The sequence below is a fragment of the Heterodontus francisci genome, chromosome 7 (assembly GCF_036365525.1).
Source record: "Heterodontus francisci isolate sHetFra1 chromosome 7, sHetFra1.hap1, whole genome shotgun sequence".
NCBI classification, from domain to species: domain Eukaryota; kingdom Metazoa; phylum Chordata; class Chondrichthyes; order Heterodontiformes; family Heterodontidae; genus Heterodontus; species Heterodontus francisci.
Window position 1 is genome coordinate 12,277,926 of NC_090377.1, and position 15,673 is coordinate 12,293,598.

General features: G+C 51.3%; 1 protein-coding gene across 1 annotated transcript in view; it reads left to right on the plus strand.

Moving 5' to 3' along the window:
* The window catches only part of LOC137371850 (receptor-type tyrosine-protein phosphatase-like N), a 349,861-nt gene that overhangs the window by 307,958 nt on the left and 26,230 nt on the right, over window positions 1–15,673 (plus strand). Inside the window, exons 17-20 of the mRNA XM_068034799.1 lie at window positions 3,467–3,540; window positions 6,004–6,081; window positions 7,695–7,814; window positions 9,052–9,218. Coding sequence (XP_067890900.1) covers window positions 3,467–3,540; window positions 6,004–6,081; window positions 7,695–7,814; window positions 9,052–9,218 — 439 coding nt within the window. The remainder of the gene's footprint in view (window positions 1–3,466; window positions 3,541–6,003; window positions 6,082–7,694; window positions 7,815–9,051; window positions 9,219–15,673) is intronic.

Below are 15,673 nucleotides of genomic sequence, written 5' to 3' on the forward strand. Positions count from 1 at the left end.
ATGAATTATTGAGAAAACCAGCTGACTGCCCAACTGCAAAATCACCTTTACAAATCATCAGTTAGGCCTCAACTGAAGCATTCTGTCCAATTCTGGGCCTCACAATTTAGGAAGGATGTTAATGCCTTGGAGAGGGTACAGAGGGGATTTACTGGAATGGTGCCAGGGATGGGAAACTTCAGTTATGTGGAGAGACAGGAGAAGCTGGGATTGCTCTCCTTAGAGCAGAGAAGGTTACGGGGAAATTTGATAGAAGTGTTTTCAATGACCAGGCGTTTTGATAGATAGAGAGAAACTGTTTCTGTGGACAGGAGGGCCGATAACCAAAGGACACAAGTTTGAGATAGTTGGCAAAAGAACCAGAAGGGAGATGAGAATGTTTTGTTATACAGCGAGTTGTTACAATCTGGAATACACATACCTGACAGACAATGTCCCAGACACTGCCATCACTATCCCTGGGTATGTCCTGTCCCACCGGCAGGACAGACCCAGCAGAGGTGGCGGCACAGTGGTACACAGTCGGGAGGGAGTTGCCCTGGGAGTCCTCAACATCGACTTCGGACCCCATGATGCATCATGGCATCAGGTCAAACATGGACAAGGAAACCTCTTACTGATTACCACCTACCGCCCTCCCTCAGCTGATGAGTCAGTACTCCTCCATGTTGAACACCACTTGGAGGAAGCACTGAGGGTGGCAAGGGCAAAATGTACTCTGGGTGGAGGACTTCAATGTCCATCACCAAGAGTGGCTCGGTAGCACCACTACTGACCGAGCTGGCCGAGTCCTAAAGGACACAGCTGCTAGACTGGGTATGCAGCAGGTGGTGAGGGAACCAACATGAGGGAAAAATATACTTGACGTCGTCCTCACCAATCTGTCTGACGCAGATGCTTCTGTCCGTGACTGTATTGGTAGGAGTGACCACCACACAGTCCTTGTGGAGACGAAGTCCCGCCTTCACATTGAGGATACCCTCCATCGTGTTGTGTGGCACTATCACCGTGCTAATTGGGATAGATTTCAAACAGATCTAGCAATGCAAAACTGGGCATCCATGAGGTGCTGTGGGCCATCATCAGCAGCAGAATTGTACTCAAACACAATCTGTAACCTCATGGCCCGGCATATCCCCCACTCTACCATTACCATCAAGCCAGGAGACCAACCCTGGTTCAATGAAGAGTGCAGGAGGGCATGCCAGGAGCAGCCCCAGGCATACCTCAAAATGAGGTGTCAACCTGGTGAAGCTACAACACAGGACTATCTGCGTGCCAAACTGCGTAAGCAGCATGCAATAGACAGAGCTAAGTGATCCCATAACCAATGGATCAGATCTAAGCTCTGCAGTCCTGCCACATCCAGCTGTGAATGGTGGTGGACAATTAAACAACTAACTGGAGGAGGTGGCTCCACAAATATCCCCATCCTCAAAGATGGGGGAGCCCAGCACATCAGTGTGAAAGATAAGGCTGAAGCATTTGCAACAATCTTCAGCCAGAAGTGCCGAGTTGATGATCCATCTCAGCCTCCTCCTGAAGTCCCCAGCATCACAGATGCCAGACTTCAGCCAATTCGATTCACTCCGCGTGATATCAAGAAACGACTGAAGGCACTGGATACTGCAAAGGCTATGGGTCCTGACAATATTCCAGCAATAGTACTGAAGACCTGTGCTCCAGAACTTGCCGCGTCCCTAGCCAAGCTGTTCCAGTACAGCTACAACACTGGCATCTACCCTGCAATGTGGAAAATTGCCCAGGTATGTCCTGTACACAAAAAGCAGGACAAGTCCAACCCGGCCAATTACCGCCCCATCAGCCGACTCTCAATCATCAGTAAAGTGATGGAAGGTGTCATCAACAGTGCCATCAAGAGGCACTTGCTTAGCAATAACTGCTCAGTGACGCTCAGTTTGGGTTCCGCCTGGGCCACTCAGCCCCTGACCTCATTACAGCCTTGGTTCAAATATGGACAAAAGAGCTGAACTCAAGGGGTGAGGTGAGAGTGACTGCCCTTGACATCAAGGAAGCATTTGACCGAGTATGGCATCAAGGAGCCCTAGCAAAACTGAAGTTAATGGGAATCAGGGGGGAAACTCTCTGCTGGTTGGAGTCATACCCAGCGCAAAGGAAGATGGTTGTATTTGTTGGAGGTCAATCATCTCAGTTCCAGGACATCACTGCAGGAGTTCCTTAGGGTAGTGCCCTAGGCCCAACCATCTTCAGCTGCTTCATCAATGACCTTCCTTCAATCATAAGGTCAGAAGTGGGGATGTTCGCTGATGATTGCACAATGTTCAGCACCATTCGCAACTCCTCAGATACTGAAGCAGTCCGTGTAGAAATGCAGCAAGACTTGGACAATATCCGGGCTTGGGCTGATAATTGGCAAGTAACATTTGTGCCACACAAGTGCCAGACAATGGCCATCTCCAACAAGAGAGAATCTAACCATCTCCCCTTGACATTCAATGGCATTACCATCGCTGAATCCCCCACTGTCAACATCCTAGGGGCTACCATTGACCAGAAGCTGGACCCGCTGTATAAATACCGTGGCTACAAGAGTGGGTCAGAGGCTAGGAATCCTGCGGCGAGTAACTCACCTCCTTACTGCCCAAAGCCTGTCCACCATCTACAAGGCACAAGTCAGGAGTGTGATGGAATACTCTCCACTTGCCTGGATGGGTGCAGCTCCAACAACACTCAAGAAGCTCGACACCATCCAGGACAAAGCAGCCCGCTTGATTGGCATCCCATCCACAAATATTCACTCCCTCCACCACCGACGCACAGTGGTAGCAGTGAGTACCATCTACAAGATGCACTGCAGCAACTCACCAAGGCTCCTTCGACAGCGCCTTCCAAACCCACGACCTCTACCAACTAGAAGGACAAGGGCAGCAAATGCATGGGAACACCAACACCTGCAAGTTCCCCTCTAAGCCACACACCATCCTGACTTGGAACTATATCGCCATTCCTTCACTGTTGCTGGGTCAAAATCCTGGAACTCCCTCATTCAGGAGAGAAGTTAGGAAATACACCTTCACACTAAGGGTGATGTAAGTGTGGAACTCTCTCCCACAAAAAACAGTAGATGTTAGTCCAATTAATTTTAAATCTGAGATCAATAAAGAAAACTTCTAGCCAAGGGTAATTAAGGAATATACAACCGAGGCAAGTAGATAGAGTTAAGATACAGACCAGCCATTATCTCACTGAATGGCTGAAGAACAAGCTTGAGGGGCTGAATGGCCTCCTCCTGTTTTAGTCATCGAGGAGCCTACATCTGGAACGTGGAGAGGGTGCAAGTGGGACCACCGGTGACCAATTGGCAATGAGGGCAGTAGCAGGAGTAAAACAACAACTCTTCCCATTTTGGGAAACATGGGAAAAAAAGAGAGGTTCAAATGGATACCAAACAAGGTCGTGCTAATTTTTCGTCTCTATTTTCTAGATGACCATAACCGTATGATTTTGAAAGCAGAGGTCAACCCGTCCAGGACAGACTTCATCAATGGCAGTCCAATTGTAAGTCAGCACCTGTTTATTTAAACCATTGGGAAACCTAGGTGAAGGGTCGGAGGCCATAATATTTTGACCTACGGAGAGGTTGATAAAGAAGGAAAGAAATTGAGGTTCGGCTGAGAAGCTGAGCTTGGATGAGGCAAAGCTTGGGTTTAACACTGAATGTGCATCACGAGTGAGATGTAAGGTTTACCAACCCTCCAGGATTGCCCTGCAGCCTTCAGGAATTGAAGATTAATCTGCAGGATGGTGCTGAGAGGAAAAGTCCAAGAGAAAAAGAAAGTAGAGGGCGTTAAAATAAAATTGTGCTTTTCTTCATTTTCTTTGAACATTTTTGTAAGTAAATTATAAAAATATTGGAAATGTCAAAAAAAGTTGTTTCACTGAAGATCAATAATCATCCAATCAGGTAACAAAGAGTTTGCTCTCTTTCTGATTGGCCGTGAGAAGGCGGATGCTGCTAGGATGGACATGTTGGGCAACCAATGGTAGGAATGTGAGTTGGAGGGGTGCGGGGCAGTTGAGGCAGGAGATCATGTGATGCAACCTCCAGGAATATGTCCAAACAGAGTTGGTAACCATAGATGCCTAGTCTGGGAGACGATTTACTGGAGGGTAGAAAGAACAAGGGAGGAAAATTCCAGAGAAGGACCGGCCACTGTCTTAATAAAAGAAAGGTTGTTATTCAGAGTGAATGTGGAGTGCAGAGCTAGGAAAGGGATCACAATCCAGGAGTGAGGGTTTTCAGTTACATGGAGTGACTGGAGAAATTGAGTTGTTCTCCTGAGAGTAAAGGAGATTTGATAGAGATGTTCAATATCATGAAGAGTTTAGGCAGAGTAAATAAGGGGAAACTGTTTACAATGGCTGGCGGGTCAATGAGCAGAGAACACAGATTTAAGGTGATTGGCAAAAGAACCAGAGGCGACATGAGGAAAATTTTTACCCAAGTGGTTCGGATTTGGAAAGCAGTGCCCCTGATAGGGTGGATACAGTTTCAGTAGTAACTTTGAAAAGGAAATACTTGAAGGAGAATAAACATTGCAAGGATATGGGGAAAGGAGAGTGGGACCAATTGGGTAGTTCTTTCAAAGAGCCAGCACTGACCCGATGGGCTGAATGGCCTCCTTCTGCTGTACTGTTCTATGATTCTATGTTGCTTGTATCCTGTCCAGGAACACGAGGAAGCTCCTCAGAAATGGGAGCAGGATTCAGATACTGGGCAGAATTGAGCTTTGCGGAGAGTCGGAAGCGGTGGAATAAAAGAGGAGAGGAGACTTGGTCATATATTGCAATTAATACAGCAGTTCGATGCCAGTATTTAAGAGTCTGCTCTAAAGGCAGGCATTTTCTCTGAGAAATTCTCAGCAATACTTTAAGCTAAAATAGTGAAGCTCAATATAGCAGGCCATTGCTCTGTTTATTTAGTTCACTGTGAATCAGTATTTAAAAGGACGACGAGTTATATGATTTACTTATGACTGGTGGGTTTTCTGTGGCAGATGATGCACTGTTTTTCTGCAGACAGGGGTGTTACGCCACACAATGCAGCATCTATCAGTAAACGCAGCCCCTGTAATTTGGCCTGAAGGCCGCAGAAATCTAATTGCCATAATTTGGTACTGAGGCCAATTAAATTGATTTGTTCTTTTGCAATTGGCGACTGCTTGTTAAACCCTGGATCCTCAGCAGGTTCAGGAGGAGGTAACGGGTAATCACTGTCTTTCCAACTGTCTCATTTTTTTTTTTTTACAGAGCTCTAACAAAGTTTGATGGCTGCAGTGTGACTGATGCAGTCTAGACTGTACCTGTATAAAACACCGGTTTGGCCTCAACTGGGGTATTGTGGGCACCACGCTTTAGGAAGGATGTGAAGGCTTTCGAGAGGGTACAGAAAAGGTTTACAAGGAATGGTTCCAGGGATGAGGAGCTTCAGTTACGTGGATAGATTGGAAAAGATGGGGTTGTTCTCTTTAGAGAAGAGAAGCTTGAGTGAGAGGAGATTTGATAGTGATGTTCAAAATGATGAGGGGTCTGGCCAGAGTTGAGAGAAACTGTTCCCATTGATGAAAGGTTGGAGAACCAGAGTATACCGATTTAGGGTGATTGGCAAAAGAGTCAAAGACAACACGAGGAGAAACATTTTTACACAGCGAGTGGTTAGGATCTGGAATGCACTGCCTGAGAGTGTGGTGGAGGCAGATTCAATCGAGGCTTTCAAAAGGGAATTGGATAATTATCTGAAGAGAAAATATTTGCAGGGCTACGGGGATAAGGCAGGGGGGGAGTGGGACTGGCTGAGTTGCTGTTGCAGAGAACCAAAAATGGACATGATGGGCCAAATGGCCTCCTTTTCTGTGATTCTAGACGCGTAAATCAGACAGTAATGGATCCAGTAAAATGTGAGCGCTGCAGTTTTGTCTCACACCGTTTCTCTCCGGACTGTTCTATGTGTTTCCCTTACAGATTGACCATGACCCTCGGATGCCAGCCTACATTGCCACTCAAGGCCCCCTCTCACACACCATCTCTGACTTTTGGCAGGTGAGTGCCAGTTTGTTGCTGCGGCAACCTTTTATTGACTCATGGCGAATCGGCACACAGGACCCGGTTCCTAATGGACAAGACTAATGTAGACTATTTACACAGTAATGGCCCTGTCCAGTGAGAAGTGCAGAGAGGAGTCCATGTAGAGTACAGGCACTTATTCTTGTGGGAAGAAAAATCCGAGAGAATTGAAACTGGATGCTTCCCGGTAGAAAAGTGGGAGCAGGTCGTGTGGAGAGGCCAAGAAAACCGAGGCCAGGAAAGGTTATAAAAACAGAAATAACTGGAAATATTCAGCAGGTCAGGCAGTATCTGTGGAGAGAGAAACAGAGTTAACCTTGTATCAGAACTAGGAAAAGTCAGAGATGCAACAGGTTCGAAGCAAGTGAAAGAGGGGAGGGTGGGAAAAGAACAAAAAGGAAGGTCTGTGATAGGATGGAAGGCAGGAGAGATAAAAGGATAAAAGGATTGGTGGTGTAGGGCCAAAGGGAGTGGTAATGAGACAAATAAAGAAACAAAAGTTGCATTTAAAGGAGGTGTAAATGGCAGAATGATGAGTTGCTGCTGTTTGAAAGTGAAAATGAGGGAAAAACTAAAAGCAGCAAAGAAAAAGGAAACAAAATAGTTGAACTGAATTTAGCTGAATTGTTGAAAGGGTAATTTTTTTTTATACGTGTAGCAAAATGACAAGTGTTTTGCTTTGGCTGCAAGCATTTCAATGTGGAAAACCAGAGGAGTCATGAAAATGTTTTTTTCCACAGTGAGTTGTTGTGATCTGGAACGCGCTGCCTGAAAGGGCGGTGGAAGCAGATTCAATGGTAACTTTCTAAAGGGAGTTGGATAAATATTTAAAAGGGAAGAGGTTGCAAGGTGTCATTGGCTGTAATGAAAGCAAGACGTGCATTTATACAACACATTTTGTATCTTTAGCAAGTCACAAATGTGCTTTACGGGTAATGAAGTGGAGTCACTGTTGTAACGTAGGAAACATGGCAGGCAATTTATGCACAGCAAGATCCCACAGTCAGCTGCATGTTAATGCTCAGATGATCTGTTTCGGGTGTTAGTTGAGGGATAACTATTGGCCCAGGCCACCAGGGAGAACTCTCCTGCTCTTCTTTGAAATTGGGGCTGTGGGATCTTTTCCGTCCGCCTGAGAGGGCAGACAGGGCCTTGGTTTAACATCTCATCCAAAAGGTGGCACCTCCAACAGTGCCGCACTCTCTCGGTACTGCACTGGGAGTGTCAGCCTAGATTATGAGCTCAAGTCACCAGAGCGGGAGTTGAACCTGTGATTGAGATGTGAATACTACTTGATGAGTCACGATTAGCACCTGTGTATTCTTCCCCTCCAATTCCTGGGGTACAAAGTGGAGGCATTAATTCATTAATAGCGATAAAGGTGCTAAACAAATGCTAGTCCATTGTGTATTGTACATTAATTGAGTATTTAATTGTATTCAGCTGGTGGGCATTAACTGAGGATTTACTTGTGCTGGACCGCAGACTGAAACTGTGGTGTTTAACATGCGTCATACTATGGTTCCCTCAGTGGAGTGTATCATAAGGATAATTCCATCGCTTTGATTTTGTACTGTATCCTGTTACAGATGGTCTGGGAGAATGGCTGCACGGTGATCGTCATGCTTACCCCGCTGGTGGAGGATAGCGTTAAGCATTGTGACCGGTACTGGCCGGATGAAGGCTCATCTCTGTATCACATCTATGAGGTAGGGCGGGTGTTGCGTAGGATAATGAGAAGAGAGTGCAGTGCACAGCGCTAAACCTTTGACTGGAGTTCAAACTCTATCGGAAGCCATCAGAGCAGGGTTCATAGTGAGGTAGTTATGTTAGCACAGGAGAAAGCCATTAGAAAATAAATGAAGGGACCAAATTGAGTGCACATAGATCAATTATTTCAGTTGGACTGTTAGGGATGACCTGTGGGTCATGATTACAAGTGGTGTAAGGTCGGAATGAGATTAGATGTTGGGCAGTACTTCTGTTCCCAGAGAATAGTGGATCTGTGGAACAGGTTTCCGTCCCAACTCTTCTGAGTGTGTGTCGGCAAGGGGACTCCATCTTACCGATACCAGCCCCATGGCACCACATGCCCCATCGAGCTCCACCAAGGATTTATTTTTGCCAGGTTATCACCTGTTTGTTTTTTGCCAGTCCTCCTGAAGGTGTTGCCTCCTTATTGGACTGCAGTTCCTCAGGCAGCAGTCGTCTTGGACCCAAGTACCTATTGTTTGTGCGTGAAACTTTGTGCTAAGTGTCACTGGGCTGTTCCATCAGGTGTGGCATCACTTTTGAGTTTTATTTAACGCCTCTCTAGTCCAAGGGCACTGAGCCCAATTCTAGCATGCATGTGCTCCCACCCTACCTGGAATTGTCACCCTTAGCTCAGTGTGTATCACTCTCAGCTGAACCTGAGGCTGTGGGTTCAAGTTCCACTCCAGGGACTTGAGCACAAGATCTGGACTGACTCCCCACTGCAGTACTGAGGGAGTGCTGTACTGTTGGAGGTGCCGTCTTTGGGATGAGACATTAAACCGAGGCCCTGTCTGCCCTGTGAAGTGGATATAAAAGATCCCATGACACTGTTCAGTGTCCTGGCCAATATTTATCCCTCAATTAACGTCATTTTTAAAAAAGAAAACAGGTTATCTGGTCATTATCATATTGCTGTTTGTGGGAACTTGCTGTGCGCAAATTGGTTGCCACATTTCTTCCATTATAACAGTCACTAGATTTCAAAAGTACTTCATTGGCTGTAAAGCACTTTGGGACGTCCTGAGGTCATGAAAGGCACTTTAGAAATTCAAATCATTTCAGTCTTCCACTGAGAAAGCTGACTGAACCACTGGGGAACCCAGCAGTAAATGTTTCTGTAGACAGGAGGTTAAGGCAAAGGGAATGGCCTGTGTGATATTTGTACATAACCCTTTCCTGCTGCTTCCACAGGTCAATCTGGTCTCGGAGCACATCTGGTGTGAGGATTTCCTGGTCCGTAGCTTCTATCTGAAGAACCTGCAATCCCAGGAGACGCGGACTCTCACCCAGTTTCACTTCCTGAGCTGGCCAGCAGAGGGCATCCCATCCTCCACTCGACCGCTGCTGGACTTCCGCAGGTAGTGAGGGGTGAGAGGGGGAACGAGCTCTCGGGGAATTGGGGTGATTTGATAGGATGCAAGATTTGTGAGGCGTGGAGTGTGTGGCATCAAACTAGAATTTAGATCGGTGTAATTGGAAAACTAGCGCTAACCCATTCAAAAAGCAGCTAATGGTGTCAATCGCACGTCAAGCCTCCAGATCCTGAATCCTGGCAATTTGGCTCAAAATCAGAATTCAGCACCAGACAGAATCTGCACGACAGCAAACTAAATCTGAATTAAATAGACAATAAATGTTATAGAAGGAGGAGGCCATTCAGCCCCTCTAGCCTTTCCTGCCATTCATTGAGATATGTATGATCTGCAACTTAATTCCATATACCCAATCTTTGTCCCAAATCCTTTGATAACTTTGGTGAACAAAAATCTATCAATCACAGTTTCAAAATTAACTATTGATCTGGCATCAATTGTCATTTGTTGTAGAGAGTTCCAAACTTTTTCTTCTTCGTTCTTGGGATGTGGGCTTCGCAGGCCAGGTCAGCATTTATTGCCCATCCCTAATTGCCCTTCAGAAGGTGGTGGTGAGCTGCCTTCTTGAACCGCTGCAGTCCATGTGGGGCAGGTACACCCACAGTGCTGTTAGGAAGGGCGTTCCAGGATTATGAGTGAAGAGGTGTTTTCTAATTTCACTCCTGAAAGATCTGGTTCTAATTTGTAGATGATGCCCCATAGAATTCTAGAAGAACATAAGAAATAGGAGCAGGAGTAGGCCATTCAGCCCCTCAAGCCTGCTCCTCCATTTAACAAGATCATGGCTGATCTGATTGTGGCCTAAACTCCACTTTCCTGCCTTCTCCCCATAACACTTGAATCCCTTGTGGATCAAAAATATAACGTAGCTTTGAATATATTCAATGACCCAGCCTCCACTGCTCACTGGGAAGAGAATTCCAAACACTAGTGCTAGAATCTCCCAAATTACCTTATCTGTTACCCCTAATATCTTGAAAACTCAAATTAAAATGCCATTTTCGGCGTCGACAATGCACTCCAGTCCCTGCGGTGCCCACCGGTCGCGGAAGGCCTCAAGCGTACCGGCGGACACTGCATGCTCCTTCTCCAGGGACACCCGGGCGCGAACGTAACCGTGGAAGAGGGGCAGGCAATCGGGGAGGACGGAACCCCCGACGGCCCGCAACCTGGACCTGTGAATTGCCACCTTGGCCAGGCCCAGGAGCAGACCGACGAGGAGATCCTCTTCCCGGCCCACGCCCCTCCGCACCGGGTGCCCAAAGATCAGGAGCGTGGGACTGAAGTGCAGCCAGAACTTGAGGAGCAGCCCCTTCAAATACTCAAAGAGGGGCTGCAACCTCGTGCACTCCATATATACATGGAAACACGGACTCATCCAGGCCGCAGAAAGTACAGGTGGCCTGGGAGTGTATCTAACCCTGTTTTTTTTTCTTTTTTAGTGTAGAGGGAGCTTTACTCTGTATCTAACCCCCGTTTTTTTTTTTTTTTTTTTCTTTTTTTTTTGCTCAGTGCAGCTCCTCTCTCCACCTCTGCAACCTCCAACTGCCACCAGCACTCTCAGCTGCACCTCGTTGAGGCTCTCAACACTCAGTATTCCCAATCAGAGAGCAGCCAATCCCCGTTTTTTTTTTTTACAAGGTGACCTTTATACCCCAGGCCCCTTTTATATCTTTCACATCGAGTGGGCCTTTATCCCTCAGGCCCCCTTTATGTACATATTTACAGTTTTAAAATAGCTTTATTAAAACAGATAAATAAACAAAAAACTCAAATTAAAATGCCATTCTCGGCGTCGACAATGCACTCCAGTCCCTGCGGTGCCCACCGGTCGCGGAAGGCCTCAAGCGTACCGGCTGACACCGCATGCTCCTTTTCCAGGGACACCCGGGCGCGAACGTAACCGCGGAAGAGGGGCAGGCAATCATGGAGGACGGACCCCCCGACGGCCCGCAACCTGGACCTGTGAATTGCCACCTTGGCCAGGCCCAGGAGCAGACCGACGAGGAGATCCTCCTCCCGGCCCAAGCCCCTCCGCACCGGGTGCCCAAAGATCAGGAGCGTGGGACTGAAGTGCAGCCAGAATTTGAGGAGCAGCCCCTTCAGATACTCAAATAGGGGCTGCAACCTCGCACACTCCGTATAAATGTGGAACACGGACTCGTCCAGGCCGCAGAAAGTACAGGTGGCCTGGGAGTCCGTGAACCTACTTAAAAGCCTATTGCACGGGACTGCTCTGTGCAGCACCCTCCACCCCAGGTCCCCGATGTAAAGGGGGAAGACTCCCGCGTAGAGAGACCTCCATCGGGGTTTCCCCTCGCCGCCAGTTGGCAACGCGGACCGCCAGGGCGTGTCCGGCCGGCTGACGAGGGCGAGGAAGTGGAGAGTGTGCAGGAGCAGCCCGTACAGGAAACCCCTCCGCGCCGATTGGAATGGCACGGAGGGCATTCCCGAGAGGCGGCTCGGGTTGTGCGGGACCGGCTCCCGAGGAGGGTTTCGGGGCCTGGGTCCGATGAGCAGTTCCGGCCCAGCGGGGGTCAGCTCGGCCGGGATCGCTCCGCACTCCCGAGCCCCCTCGCCACCCGCAGTGAGGGGCGTCCCGGGGGTTTCGGCTACTCCTCCGCCCGCCGGACCGTCCCCGGAGTCGGCCGCCCGGACAGCCGAGGCGCTCTCCTCCGTCGGCGGGGAAGCGCCCTGACTGGAGGCGACCATGTTCCAGACTCGGAATAGATCCCGGTAAAAGACAGGCAACTCCCTCAGAGAGGCGCGGCTAACGGACTCCGCCGGGAGCTGCGTGTCATCTTGAAGGCAGTGACACTGGCGGAAAAAATACATCGCCAGCGCACACCATCTGGGAGGACGCTCGACGTACAGGTATCTCTGCAGGGTCCGAAGGCGGAGAGTCGCAGCCTGGGTGCGGACGCACACCAGCGACTGACCGCCCTCCTCAATCGGGAGACTCAGGACCGCGGCAGAGACCCAGTGTTTCCTCTTGCCCCAGAAGAAATCGACAAGTTTCTTCTGGATCGTGGTGGCAAATACGGAGGGCGGGGCCAAAGTGACCAACCGGTACCACAGCATGGAGGCCACCAGTTGGTTTATGACCAACGCTCGGCCCCTGTAGGAAAGCACTCGGAGCAGTCCTGTCCAGCGCCCCAGCCGAGCGGTGACTTTCGCCTCCAACTCCTGCCAGTTTGCCGGCCAGGCTTCCTCAGCGGGGCTAAGGTGGACTCCCAGATAGAGGAGGTGCGTGGTGCTCCATGCAAAAGGTGTCATCTCCTCCGGCAGGGAGTCCACCCGCCACTGACCCACCAGGAGTCCGGAATATTTCTCCCAATTGATCCTCGCGGAGGACGTGGCAGAAAAGGTCTGCTGGCAGTCGCGCATCCTCCGCAAGTCAACGGGATCTGTGATTGCGAGGAGCACGTCGTCGGCGTAAGCCGAGAGGATGACCCGCATGGCCGGCTCGCGCAGTGCCAATCCCGTCAATCTCCTGCGAAGCAGGCACAGGAAGGGCTCCACGCAGATGGTATACAATTGGCCAGACATGGGGCATCCCTGACGCACTCCTCTCCCAAAGCGAAGGGGCGCCGTCAAGGACCCGTTAACTTTGACTAGACACTCTGCGGCGGCGTATAAAAGTCGGACCCGGGCCACAAAATGCGGCCCGAGTCCGAAAGCGCGCAGAGTCCCGAAAAGGTAATCGTGATCCACCCTGTCGAACGCCTTCTCCTGATCGAGGGAGAGAAAGGCGACCGACTGACCAGTCCTCTGGGAAAGATGGATCAGGTCCCGGACCAGGTGGATGTTGTCCTGGATGGATCGACCCAGGACCGTGTTGGACTGGTCGGGGTGGATCATGTGGGCCAGCACGGAGCCCAGGCGGGTAGACATAGCCCGGGCAAAGATCTTATAATCCGTGCTGAGGAGGGAGACCGGACGCCAGTTTTTAAACAGGCGGAGATCGCCCCTCTTCGGCAGCAGGATGGTGACCGCCCTGCGCCACGAGAGGGGCATCTCCCCGGTCGCCAGGCTTTCCCCCAGGACCCGCGCGTAATCGTCCCCCAGGACGTCCCAGAACGCCCTGAGGAACTCCCCGGTCAACCCATCCAGCCCTGGGGATTTGCCCCTTGAGAGCTGGTGGAGGGCGCCAGTCAACTCCGCCAACGTGAGCGGAGCCTCCAATCCTTCGGATCCCTCCGGGCTGACCTGCAAAAGGTCCTCCCACAAAACTCTGCGCGCATCCTCGCTGGATGGATCCGGAGAGAACAACGCACTGTAATAAGTACGGACCAGGAGGCCCATTCCCTCCGGATCCGTGATGGAGGATCCGTCGTCGACCAGCAGCTCGATGAGCTGCTTACGGACCCCCCGCCATTTTTCCAGCGAGTAGAAGAAGGGTGAGGCGTGGTCCAAATCTTCCAGGATCTGGATCCGCGACCTCACGTACGCGCCTCGGGACCCTATGAGCTGCAGGTCCCTCAGCGCGCCCTTCTTCTCTTTGTACGCCTGCCACAGGGCCGGGTCTGCGACGGCATGACCGAGGCGGGACTCCAAGTCGAGCACCTCCCTTTCAAGGCATCCGATCTCGGCTTCCCGCCTCTTGGTCGACCCCTTCGCATACTCCTGACAGAAGACGCGGATGTGAGTCTTGCCCACATCCCACCATAGCCTCAAGGAGGGGAAGCCCCCCTGCTTCCTTCTCCAGTCGGCCCAGAATCGACAGAACGAGTCCCGGAATCGCACGTCCTCCAGCAGCCGGTTGTTAAAGTGCCAGTATGCAGACCCTGCCCGCGTGCGGAGCGGAGTAAACTCCGCCCACACCAAGTGGTGGTCCGAGCACGGCACCAGCCGCATGGAGGCCGCCGAGACGCGGGAGACGTACGCCTGCGAAATGTAGAGGCGGTCGATTCGCGACCCCCCTCCTCCAGACCTCCACGTGAAGGCGCTGGAGTCGGGATGGAGATTCCGCCAGACGTCCACCAAGTTAAGGGAGCTGATCAGTCCCCTCAACTTCTCCACCGACGCTTGGCCGCACTGGGGACCGGAGCGATCCCCCACCTCGAGGGTGCAGTTAAAATCCCCCCCGAGGATGATGCACTGCCGCTATCGATGGAGCTCAAGAGAGCGGACACTTCTTCAAAGAAGCGCGCTTGCAACGCGCCGGGCCCGGGCGCGTACACGTTCACAAAGTGGAGCGGCACGCTATCCAGGCGAACGGCGAGGTGGAGCAAGCGGCCCGGCACTAGCTCCTTGACCCCCAAGATCTCCGGCTGAAAAGTCGGGGCCAACAAGATAGCCACCCCACTAGAAATAGGGGTGAGGTGACTCATGTAGACCCCACCCTGCCACTCCAGGAGCCAGGTGGCTTCGTCTCCCGGAACGGTGTGGGTTTCCTGCAGAAAGCTCACCGCGTATCTCCCTTCCCTAAGGACTGAGAGATTGTGAAATCTGCGGTGAGCCCCCCTGCTGCCGTTGATGTTGAGGCTGGCTATGGTTATCTTCATGTCAAAGGTACTTAAAACCCGTCACAAACACCTCACTGTGAGGAGGGAGTGGAAGTGTACCTGGCCCTCCACTCCCCCAGCAACCCATTGAGGAACACATTAAAACGGCGCCTCTCAACCAGTTTCACGTCCGCGCGCTTGCCCGCTATCTTAAGGGCGGCACGGACGGACTGTATGATCAGCGCCAGATTCGACCAACGGTCGAGGGCCAGCTGAACTTTATTGCGGCAACCCCTGCAAGCCGCGAGGAAATCCCGGAGTTCCGCCGTGGGGATGAGAGGAGATTCGGTGGGAGGCACGAGGGACTCCACCACCTCACTGGCGATGGAATCAAGATCATCCTCCGTGCCCCGCACCGAATCCCCATCCTCCTCCGGGTCGTCACCGCCAGCGGCCGACACATCTACCACACACTGTGGGGCGGACGTCCCGGCCGCGCCAGCTGGTCCCGCCTCCGTCACGATCCCACCCCCAGGATCGATGGCGGAGGAGTCCTCTCTGGGTTCTATTGTGAAACTGGAGCCTGTAGGCACCAGCGGTTCAGGACCCCCCTCCACCTCCGTCCCCAGGGCAATGAGTGGTCCAGGGTAGACAGATGTTCCGGACTCCGGGAAACCAGCCGGAGCCGAGACTGGAGGCGGCGAGAGGAGGCCATCTCCCGCTCCGCCAGCACCCACAGGCCCAGCAGATGGGGCAGCATTCTCAGTTATAACTGGGTCGGGTGTCTCCTGGTTGGTGGTGGACTCCGGCTGGGAGGCCCGACCCTCTGGGGCCTCGCCCTCCCCTTCATTCAGGGCACCCGACCCAGTAGCAGTGGCGGAATGGGCGGTTTCCCCAGGCTCCCCCACCACAAGCAGGGCCCCACTTACTCCTTCAGGAGGGGCCTCACGTACCGGGGCCATCCCCTCCCCTCCATCCTGAGGAATAGGGAGC